At 47.6% G+C, this 12,011-nt stretch overlaps 1 protein-coding gene across 9 annotated transcripts in view; it reads right to left on the bottom strand.

Annotated features, from left to right (window-relative positions):
* Positions 1-10,052: 10,052 nt before the first annotated feature.
* Positions 10,053-12,011, bottom strand: part of Ergic1 (endoplasmic reticulum-golgi intermediate compartment (ERGIC) 1) — a 96,173-nt gene continuing 94,214 nt past the window's right edge. For all 9 annotated transcript variants that reach the window (XM_006524823.2, NM_026170.3, XM_030250008.1 and 6 more), the window contains one exon: positions 10,053-11,920. In XM_006524823.2, the coding sequence (XP_006524886.1) occupies positions 11,813-11,920 (108 nt within the window). In that variant the 3' untranslated portion in view covers positions 10,053-11,812. The remainder of the gene's footprint in view (positions 11,921-12,011) is intronic.

Raw genomic sequence — 12,011 nt, 5'->3', positions numbered from 1 at the left:
ACAGCCTAAAGACAGGCATTGCTTACCTGTTATCCCGACATTCAAGAGGCCAGGATTACGACTTCAAGACCAACCAGCTAGGGTTACATAGTGAGACCTAATGTAAAAATCACAGTAATTGATTTAAAAGTAAGCAAAACAAAAAAGAATACTTCTTGCTTTTAACCTTTTTTTTTTTTTTGAGATACTGTCTCTCAGGTTGACCTTGAACTCAAAGCTCCACCAGCCTCTGCCTGGGTGTTAACGTTAACGGTGTGTGCCTCCATGCCTATCAGTTGTTGCTTTGCATCCAGGGAGAACAGGAGGTGGAGTTAGGCGGTCCAGCGTGTGTCTGACATACTCAAGGCCCCGTGTTCCACTGCAGCATGCAAAGGAATAAAATCTGTTTAATGCATTCTGATCAAAGAATGACTTCCCAGGGCGACCGTGTTTCGCATCTCTCCTAAAGCTCAATCGCCTGTTAGGAGACGACACAGAGCTGTAAGTGGGAGGAATGTAAATCTCCATAATCTTGAGCAGTGGCCCTTCTCTTGGGTTCCCCCTGCCAGCCAGCCTCGAGACCCTGGATTCTCTGAGGTTTCCACAGCTCGGTGAAGGGATGGAAACGTTGCTTACAGCGCTGGCTGGCAAGATACTTAGGGAAAAAAAAATCTGGATTCTCACCAGCTACTGGATAACAGTTCAGGAACTAAGAAGAGGAGACCCTAACCATGCAGTTTATAGAGCTGACGCTCAGAGAAGAAAGCTTCTCCAGCATGTGAAATGAGAGTGAACAGGTGAACAGCGCTTCTTAGCTGAGTGGGGAGGCCCAGGAAGAGAGCTCTGCCCTGTTCTCTCTCGGGACTCTTCTTAGTGAACGAGTGGTACTTAGAATTTGTGGGCCCTCTTGCCATCCACTTGGGGGTACAGCATCATCAAGAATGGCAAGACAGAAGCACCTCGAAAACAGTGGTTCTCAACCTTTCAAATGCCGCGACCCTGTAACAGTTTCTCATGTAGTGGAGACCCCAGCCATTAAATTATTTCACTGCCACTTCATAACTCTTTTCTTATGAATGGTCATATTTCTATCTGATATGAACCCCTGTGGGATCTTGACCCACAGGTTGCAAACTGCTGCTGTAGTCCCTTGTTGATGCCACTACGCCTGCTTGGACATGACCACCTGTTCAGAAAGCTCTGACATGTGCACCCAGCCATGTCAACCCAACCTTACTGGGTTGGGTGTCCACGTAGACAGCTGTGCCCTTGGCCTTCTTATGCTGTACCCGATTGATGTAGATGACTTACTGGTTTCTGTACACTAGGACTACCCTGCTGACCTGCTAACCTTTGTAGGATTCTCAAACCACCTAGGACAGCACAGCACACGGAGGAAGCTGTCAGGAACACGTGGGCTGAACATATAAACTTCTGAACAAAACAGTCTTGGCAGCCAGAGCTAGCTTTTTTTTTGTGCTGTATACTTGTTCCTTGGTTGCCTGATGTCTCAGGTCAGACCAGCACCACAACCACAAAATTACCCTGCGTCTGGGAGTGAAGACAGCAGTGGTGGGGGTTTGCTTACAACTCACAAGTCCTGGCACTGCAGAGGTCTACCATGGCAGCACACGCCTGTAAGTCCAGCAGCACTCAGGAAGATCATAAATCTGACGTCATCGTCAGCTACATGTTCTGTATTATTTAACCTGACTTTTAGTTTCTTCATATCTAAAAGAAAACACAACTCATATACATCTAGGTGATGTGTAAACATATATTGTAAAGTCCTTTATACCATACCTTTTATATTCATCTAGTTAATAAGATTTTTTTTTCCCTACTCAGATGTTGACAGAGCTCTGTTGGGGGCCAGGCTCTGGACTGAGCCCAGCCAGCAAACAAGATGGCTCTCTGGCACACAGAACTAAAGTGTGAGAGGCAGAAAAGAGTTAACGAGGAAATACACAAGTACCATTTCTGTTCAGAAAAGGAGATATGAGGAGTTGCTAAGCTGACACAAAGGCTTTTGTCACAATAGGACAATGAGTGTCGGGATTACAGGGAGATGATCCCACTCTGTGAGGGCTGAGTTGTCATGTCAAGTCTTGACATCTGGTGAGATATGTCACTTACTAAGATATAGAAGCTGAGAAGAAAATCAGATTTTAGAAGCAGCAGGAATGTTAGGACCAAGAGTGCTTTAGAAGTCTGAGCCCGTGTCTCAGCAGCAGGGCACAGTTACCAAACAGAAACCGCAACTTAAGCTAAATAGTGATGCCATGTCTCAAATTAAATCCAAAAACTGGGGCACTGCTACCACAGAGCACTTCTCTTAAGCCTGGAGAATAGAAGGCTATATATGTGTATAGATAGAAAAATAATAGATGGGACCCAGGCCTGGAACTCCAGGAGTCAGGGATCAGAGGAGAGAAATACCCAGAAAAGGAGTCTGAGACGTTGCCAGCAACTGTAAGCATAAGCATGCTTATATGGAGGTGGTGGTGCCACCTCCAATGAATGTGGCCACTGGATTTAGCCACACAGGTTACTGATAACCCCAGCCTAAGCAGCTGGGACAGGGATGAGACTGGAGAGCATCCACGAGTGAATGGGAACACAGGGTAGTCCTCTCTCTGTCTATCTCTCTTTGTGTCTGTCTGTCTTTTGAGACAATGTCTCCTTGCTGTCCTGGAACTTGCTCTGTAAACCAGGCTGGCCTGAGAGAGTCTCATGCTCCTATCTCCTGAGTGCCAGGAATTAAAGCATAGATCACTATGCTTGGCAGGTGGAGACGACTCTTTTGAGAAACCGGACTATGAAATGAGGAACAGAGCAGTAGCAGGAAGGATATGTGGAGAAAGAAGAGAATATGAATTTTCCAGCTTGTTTGCAAAGGAGAGCGATTTGCAAGGTTGCGGTGGCCTGAAGACTCTTGACGTTCTCCTTTATATAAGGCAAACATTTTCAGGTTCATATTGGTTTTTCAAGACAGGGCCTCTCTATATAGCTCTGACTATCCTGGAACTGGATCTGTGTAGACCAGGCCGGCCTCAAACTTAATTTGTATGCCTCCTCAGTGCTGGGATTAAAGGCCTATGTATAATGATGTGTATACGTCTGTATGTCACATGACTGCAGTGTCCATAGGGCCCAGGGCATGGAATCTCCCTGCAGCTGGAATTACAGGCAGTTGTACGCTGCCAGACATGGGCGCTGGGCGCTACACTCAGTTTCTCTGTAAGAGCAGTGCGCACTCGGAACTGCCCAGCCCGGCCTGCCTATCACTGGCCTCGCCACTCTTTCCACTTCACTCGTTATATTTTTTACTAATTTACCTCTCAACCATCAGATGTCCATCCAATACGCAAAGCCCCTCACTTTATCTCACTTCATTCCCTAAAACAATGGTCAGATCTGTACCTGGAGACAGTCTGCTTGTGATAAGGGCAAAGGGGACTCAATGCACTGTAGTGGCTCTGGTCTAGCTTGTCGGCAGTCACTCTGCCGCCTTGCTGAGGTCTCGGGGTATGTGACTCCTGCAGGATTTCATGATAACGAGGTGCATGAGCTATACGCCCTTGAGTAACTAGAACTCGAGGACCTTTGGATGTACCTGGTCCTTGCGAATGGGCATAGAGCAGACGCTCTACTTCTGCCGCAGTTTCTTGGACAGCCGGGAAGACAAGGTCTTTCAGAGCATGTAGGAGGGGGCATAGAGATGGTGTTTGAGGTTTATGCTGCGGTCCGAAGTCACCAAGGGATGGAACTGCCTACAATCTGGGTCCTGGCGGAACCACTACTACCCACCGGTTCCGGTTCCGGTGGCGTGCATTGCAGGCCCGGAAATGACATTTCTTGTAGCTCAAGCACAGAAGGGACGCGAGTCTGCGCTTCCTGCCTCAGGAAAGCAGAACAGCGCCCCCTGCGGCTGGAGTTGAGTCTCGGCATGTTCTCTCCGTGTAGCGGAGTAGGCAGGACCTCAGGCTGGAGCCCCTAATGGAACCGCTTTGTAGGGCCTGAAACAGAAGCTCATCGATGCTTCTCTGGCTTCAGTTTCTGGTTTTGTGTCGGGGACCGAACCCAGGGCTTTGGGACCCTTTCTAGCTTGGCTTGGTGTCTCATTCCTACTATTCCAGTACTGGGGAGGTGGAGAGCCCAGAGGATCAAAAGTTAAGAGCTGGCCTGGAGTGTATGAGACCCTTTCTCATAAATCAGCCAACCAACCAAGATATATCTGTTGGGTACTTCGACAGGCATTAGCCGGCTCGGATACCACTGAGGATGGACTCTGTCCAAATCTGCTTGGCCTCCCACCTCCTGCTTCCTTGATGACACACCCATTTTAAGATAGAGAAGCACTGCAAATTGCCCCTCTTTAAAATGTAAAATTTCAAAGGAAAGGGAGGATGCCCAGTAAACTAGGCTAAAAGCCCACCTTGCTTGCCATGACACCTCGGGCATTATTCCCAGAAGACAGCTCTTCCCTCACCCATTTACCCCACACCCGCACAAGCTGCTCTGAGACCTCCGTTGCCCAGCCTGCAACCTTTTCTTGGCCTTTTCTTACATCTCTCCTCCCGGCTGCCACAGCTGAGATTTACAGCCCACAAGATGGTTCTCAACTTCTTTTTGAGTCCATTTTAACAAAAATTATTTTTATCAAGACGAAGACCCACCTCCTATTTCCCAGCAACCCTTTTATCACTGAGCCACATGCAGCCCCAGTTCCTTGATGATGTCTTTTTAGTTTCTCTCCATTCCCAAACACCTCACCCCCAAACTTCACCCCCCCTTTCCCACCACAAAGGAGTCTGTAGAAATTACATGGGTTTCAAATGGAAAAAGAAAAAGAAAAAGAAAAAGAAAGAAAAATGAAAAAGGAAAGAAAAGGACATGACTGCTCCCAGGAACAGTGAAGGAGAAAGTTTATTGTAGATAAAAGGGAGACATAGCCAGAGGCGGACATAGCTGGAAGAGTCCAGGCTAGAACTGACCCTGAACCATGGGAAGATGGAAAGGGGAAGAGGAAGGGAGAGAGAGGAACCAAGTGCAGCAGTCGGGAGGCCAAAGGTACAAAAAGGAAGGGTGGGTAACCAGAATGTCTGGATTATATAGGGAAGAGTCTCTGGGGGGAAGCAGCACAGCTTGATTTCAGGGTAGAGGGCAGGGCTTGCCAGCCATACCATGTAAAGCATCCTGAGGGGTGCTGGGAGAACCTGGAGGCCAGGTGCACTGTAATATGTTAAGTAGGTACCTCAGTCAGGGTTTAAACTTAACAGATATATACTGCACAGTTGCTCTCAGCATCCTGGTCACAGAACCTCCATCTATGGCTATTCAAGTCCATTCCATCATAATGTTCACTTGGCATATATATGTATATGTATATCCTATGCATGTCCTCCTGCATAATCATATCTAGATATAGCAACTAGTACACTGTAAAGGCTGTATGAGTTTTGATACTGTATTGCTTAGGACATGAAAAGAAAAAAAAATCTGTACATATTCAGTATAGATGAACTTTTAAAAAAATCTAAATATTTTCTACTTGTGTCTAGTTTAATTTGGGTGAACCCTACCCATGTGACAGGCTGATTGTAATTGTCCAAATTCTTTAAACACCATGACACACCTTTCAAAAGCCATCTGACTGGCTTCTTCAGAATTACTAAGAAGTTCTATATGCAGAAATTTGGGTCCTATTGCATACAATTCTATAAAAACACATGGTGGAAGGTCAGGGTTATATCTGCATTACTTTAAATTAAATTAAAATGTAATTTATTGATGCTAGAGATTGAACTTATAACAACATATTAAACACATACCTTACCACTAACTTACACTTCCTGATCCCTCAAATCTGAACTTTTAAAAAAGTGTTCTCTCACCTTCCAAGAATTTTAGGGAGAACCAATGTTCTCCCTAAATGTCCCCCCGCCCCCAACCCCTCCGTTGTTTGTTTAGCCCTTGCTTGGCTCATAAAGCCATACCTGGTCCCAAGTGTGTCTTTCTTGCTGGACATGGGAACTGTCAGTTTTATAGTCCTAACTCTCTGATCTGTAGAGTAGGTATAATCTCAGTAGGTTGTCGTGAGAATTAAATGGGTTTCCTAGAGTGTTCAGGACAGCATCTGGCACAAAGCAGTTCTAATCAATCTTCCTAAGAAAATCAGATGTGTGGGCTGGCTCACTCCAGGATAGTCCAAAAGTCAGCCTTTGCATCTACCGTACGTACTCTTCACATTTAGGCTTTTATGCTGAGGACTGGCTCTCAGCGCTCAGACTCCTAAAATTAATCACAATTATGTAAACCCTTAGCTTTGTTTGATGGAAATAGGTGCGATGCGCCACGATGGGAGACAGTGTGAAGTGTGCTTTCTCTACCGTTTATTTCTATTTTTTGTATTATACCTTTTTTTTTTTTTTTAAACCGAGTGAGAGCTTTGGGGAAGAGCCAGCTCACCGTCTTGAGTCCATGGCCGCCCACCCCCCCCCCCCCCCCCACCTCTGGGTCCTTGCCTTCCCCTCCTCAGCCTTGCACCGGAGCTCTGCTCTTCTGTTGGAAGATTGCTGGTAGCGCGGGCGCCACCTGCAGGTTCGTCAGATTGAGACACGCTGCGCATCCTCTGGGAGTGAAGTCTTGGTCCTTCCTGGGTTTGCCTGAGCTGTGAAGGAGGCACCTGTCCTGAGCACTGTAGTAGTGAGGAGGGAGGGAAAGGGCCTGTGGTTTCTGCTGTTTTCATCTTAGGAACCCAAGTGATATTCTGTGCAAAGTATTATTCGTTCGTCGTCTCTAGCCCTGCCACTCATCCATTCATGGTGCATGGACTGAAAACCTACTTTGTGCCAGATTCTAGATACAAGGTTGTAATGTTTCCTTAACAAATGGAGACCTTTAGATATAGAAAAGATGTCTTGCCCAAAGCCATCTTCACACTGGTCCTGTACATAGTCCTAGTTTATCAGAGTTGGTAAGATGGAAGATAAATTGTCCAAAGCCAGTCTTACTGGAGCTCTGAGGACTGCAGGGGCCGGTTTAGTACTTTATTCTAGACGCCTCTGCAACCTGTGTTGGAGATTTTTGGAGGAAGGCTCCACCTGGACAAAGTGTCCTACTGTGGTTAAAGAGACCATGGCAACTGGAGTACCACCCACTGTCAGTGTGTCCAGGTCAGAAGGGCTCGGGAAAGGCTGCTATCGGCTGCCTCTACTGTGATTAAAGTTGTACCACGGGGCCTACCATCAGTCACTCTCTCTGTTTCTATGGAGACTTGGGGGCAGGTGCCAGCATGACTGTGCCCAGCAGGGTCACAGTTGTCCTCACAGCAGAGCTTCATGGGAGTGAGTTCATCCATTCTCTGGCTCCCTTATTTTGCCTCCTCTACTGTACATTCAGATCTGTCCCTGCTGCTGGTTTCCTCCAATGTTCAATCAAGTAGTGATTATTCGGCATCTCCACAAAGCTGGCACAGAGCTTTGATAGGAGACGTGGAAGCATTCTGACTCTGTAATGTTCCCACTTTCTTATAGGATGGCTTAACGCAATGGTTCTCAACCTGTGGGTCGCGACCCCAATGGCAACTCTGCTTCTGAAAGCACTTACAATTTATAACAGTAAGATTACAATTATGAAGTAGCAACAAAAACAATTTTATGGTTGGAGGTCACTACCACATGAGAACTGTAAGAAAAGAGACAAAAGGCCCTCTTGCTCTGACTCTCCTCCGTTTTGGCTTTCTGTTTTGACATTGCTCAGATGACGTTAGGGCTGAGGAACAACCACCAACCGCCCCCCCGCCCCCCCCCCCCCCGCCCCGTGCTTCCTCAGAACCCGGTAGTCAGGCCGATCTGGGTTGGAATTTCAACTTTACCACCTGCTAGCTGTGTGGCCAGGGTGTGATTACGCCTCTGTTTCTTCCTGGCATGCCGAGAATGCCAAGTCCTCCCAGTGATGGGTTGGAATGAAATGCATGACCTCACCAGCAAAGAACTGGCAGGGAGCAGCTGCGGGGAGGAAAAGGGGTCTTCGGAGAATGCCCTCCCTCATGAGTTCCCATTCACATTCGCACGATACCATGTCTATCTTCAGATAACGAACCTTCGAGAAGCATGCACCAGGTTGCTTTGTGCTGGGGGTGGGGGGAGGCCTGTAACACCGAGCTACACCTCGAGCCCGAAAACAAGTTTTAAAATAATTTTTTAAAGATAAATTTTATTTATTATTATATGGGAGGGTGATCAAGCGTCATGGCACACATACGGAAGCACACACATACTCTCTCCTTCCAACTTTACATGGGTTCTGGGATTGAACTCAGGTCATCGTATACACCAGCTATCTCACTGGCCCTTAAATATTTTTCATTTCTGTATTTACTTGTGTGTATATACATTCATACATTATATACCATGGCAACGAGGGGGCTAATTCTTCCATCATGTGGGTCATCAGGACTGGTAGCTGTAGTGACAATTTTGGTTTCTTTAAGAACACAAAAATAAAAGAACGTGCTTTCACTTTAATCTCAGCTGGGGGATGTGGGATGCGAGGCTGCTTCTGACTGTCCGAAGCAGCTATGATTTGCCTCGTGCTCTAGCAGAGGCACGGTTTTGCTGGCTGCAAATGGTTTCGGCGATTGTGTGATATTTAGAATTCTGGGAACTTTTCAGAAGGTGTATAAATGCCAGGGCCCCAAGAGGCAGTGCAGGTGGTTGGTGGTTGTACAGGAGTGGGGTGTGGGGGGTTGGCTGCACTTTGTTAGTAGTCCTGCTTAAAGGAGGAACAAGAAAAAAATAGATTGAGATCTCTCTTTGTCTCCCCCTGCTATCCTTTCCTATGTAGTGATAGCAGGGGAAACTGGGGGGATAAAGGGTGGGGAAAAGAACCCACAAAGTAGCAAAGACGGCTACAGTAGCAAGTTCCTTTCCCTGATGAGCCATCCCCTCCACCCCCAAATTTTTCTCTTAAAAAAGGCTTTAGACCTCTAATGGCCTGTCATTGTTTCTAGTAAATAAAAGCAACTTACCGTGACTGACCTCCCCTCTTCCTCCTTCCTCTGAGTCCTGTTACACTTCCCTTCTTCCCAGGTTTCCTCCATGATGACACCCATCTCGCCTAGCACTTGAACCTCTCCCTGGGATGCCCCTTCACCACTGCCTCTTAGAAGCACTGCAGCCCAGGGCCCCTGGCTAGGATTCAGTCTTCCATGTTCTATGTCAACTTCAAATACATTTGTCAGTTCATGGATCCAGTTCCAAGGAGCATCCACGGAGAAAGTCCCTTGGTGGTCTGTGTTCCAGACAGGTGGCATCCCAGGGTAGATCTCTCAAAATTTCTGGAAACGCTACTGCTTGAGGACAAACGGGAAATGGTTCTTTTGTTTTTAGCAAACACTTTAGTAAAACTAGTGTTCTATGGGTGAACGGACTGCCAGCCTGGGTGCCTCACCCGTGGCTCAGTCACATCAGGCTCCCCTCCTCCCAGGGTGATCTCCCCCTAAGGTACCCATAGTTAAACTTGATTAGAAGAAATCCTCTCTCTAGAAGCTTCCACAACTCTCTACATATATAATCTGACTGGGATAAAGCCAACTAGGCTCTTCAAGGTCAATGGTTTGTAACCATATCCTGCAAGATTTTCTTGGTTCTCGGCAGACCTTCTCTCCTCCCCCTCCTCCTGCTCCTCCTGCTCGTCCTCCCTTTACAGGGCTTCTCTCTGTAGACCAGGTTGTCTTTGAACTCACATAGATCCTCTTGCCTCTGCCTCCTGAGTACTGGGATTAAAGGCATGTGCCACCACACCTGGCTTTATTATTCTTGTTTTTCTTGACAGGTTTTCTCTGCTTTGTCCTGGAACTCACTCTGTAGATCAGGCTGACCTTGAACTCAAAGAGATCTGCCTGGCTAAGCCTCCTATGAGCTTAAGGCAGATCAAAGGCGTGTGCCATCACCTGGCTCTCTTCAGCACTGTCAACCGCTGTTCTTTCTGTAGAATTAAATTTCACTCTCACTCCCACCCTAGACTCTGGGCTACCCAGCCACCATCAAGGCAGAGTCACAGCAATATTTCTGAAAAGCAGCCTTTTAATATCTAATTGAACCCAGTGAGTGGGAAAGAATCAAAACATATGTCCCCTTAAGAATACCTTTACAAGAACAACAGGCCAGAGGCGTCTCTTCCATGGGAAACTGGCATACCGTGTCCTCACAAAAGTGGGATTTCAACTCATACGCATGCCACATAGTTCCCGTCCCATCCCACCCTGCCCAACCCTCCACAGGTGACAGATTCACACACCAAAGGGACTGGTTTCTTAAACTGTGGAACAGAATGTTTAAAAGAAGATAAGAAATCTAGCCAAGTGGCCAGGGGCAGTTTACATACACAATAAGAATCAACTCATATAAAAAGGGAAGTTTTGCTAATTGGAATCAGAGGAAAAATTACAAATGGCAGAGAATCCAGCTACCCATAAGAGACTATTTAAGAAAAACAAAACCAAAACCAAACAAAAACAAAAAACCCCAAAACTTCCTACTGCAGGTACCCCTTCATTACAAAAGTATGCAAACCATCTCAATATAAATGAAGCCCAGGCCCGCGGCTCTCTCTGGACTTGAGAACATAGCTAAAATTCTCTGCATGGAATTCATACCTAGACCACTGCCCCTCCCCTTAGGAAGGATGAGGGGGAACAAGAAAGAGATCTAACTCAGGAGGAAGTGGGGGAGACACGGGAGCCCCCTGGGTCTAAGAATGAGTTGGCATGTGCTCAGCTAACAGGGGGTCTCAATAGCAAGTGGGTTCCAGATGCTGGGCATCTTTTGGGACCCTGCAAGGTAGGGATGGAAAGAGAAGCCTGCTTCATTTCCCCAGCTAAGGCCTTGGGACCAAAGGTGGATGTCAGACATGATCATTTGTGGTTCATTGGGAAGGATGCTTCTGGTTTGGACAGAAGTGTACAAACTGTGCCTTATATGGTCTTCCAAGGATGACCTTCCAGTCACATGGCCCTATCCCTTGGCACTGCAGAATGTAACTGTTGGGGGGAGGGGGGCTTTGCAATGGGAACCAGCCCCTTCACCAAGAAATGCTATTGCCGCATAGCACAGCAGCTGAGGCACATTGGTGGGGGATTCAGAAAAGCAAAGACAAGAGAGGAAGGGGCACCCGTGAGCTGCCTCAGGACTGGTGGGCAAATCCGAGTCTCCACCGTTCTGTCAAGCAATCTGGCATCTGCCCGGAGGAGGAGGCAGGGCTGGGGTAGGAGACAAGCCCCGGGCTCTAGGTCGGGCATGAAGCAATGAGGCAGAAGCAAGTTCCAGCTGCAGTGCCGGGCCTATGGGTGTCCCTGCCAAGTACCATTCCATACTGAGAGCGCCAAGCAGCAGTACCTTTGGGCAGTCTGGTCCCGAGGCTGAGAGCACAGGTTGGCTGCCCGGGGGACAAATCAAGCTATTAGCATGTCCAAATGATGGGGGCTTAAAGATTGTCAAAGCCTGTCTGAAAGCTTATCTGTTTGTACTCTAAGTTATTCCCTAACAGAGAATAGACTACAGCCTTCCCAGAGAGGTCACCGGCATCCCTGGAGTACCTCCCCATGCCTGACCCTGGTCTTGGGGCTCTGCAGGGAAAGAGACACGTGACTCCAGGCAGTGTTAATTTATCTAAAACATGGGGAGAGAGGTAGCTGGGGAACCTGGTGCCACCCATAACCATCACCCTCCTCCCACACACACTGGGCCAGAGAAGGCAGAAGGAGATAGGACGCCAGAGGCAGGGCTAGCAGGGTTCCTGGTCCTCAGTCACTGGGCTGGACAGGACGTCAGTGAATTTTGCCCAGCTGGATCTTCTTCCACGCTTCTGAGGCTGTGAAGATACAGGAGTCCAGAATGCCGGCGACAGTGAAGGTTCCGCCGATGATGGCACAGATCTGCAAGAGGGTGAGAGAACAGAGTGTGTCAGACATCAGTGCTGAGGGGCATCAGGCGGGCACCCTCCTGCATTACAAGAAGCGCACTCAT

The sequence above is a fragment of the Mus musculus genome, chromosome 17 (assembly GCF_000001635.26).
Source record: "Mus musculus strain C57BL/6J chromosome 17, GRCm38.p6 C57BL/6J".
NCBI lineage: Eukaryota > Metazoa > Chordata > Mammalia > Rodentia > Muridae > Mus > Mus musculus.
This window is presented reverse-complemented; position numbering and strand designations above follow the sequence as displayed.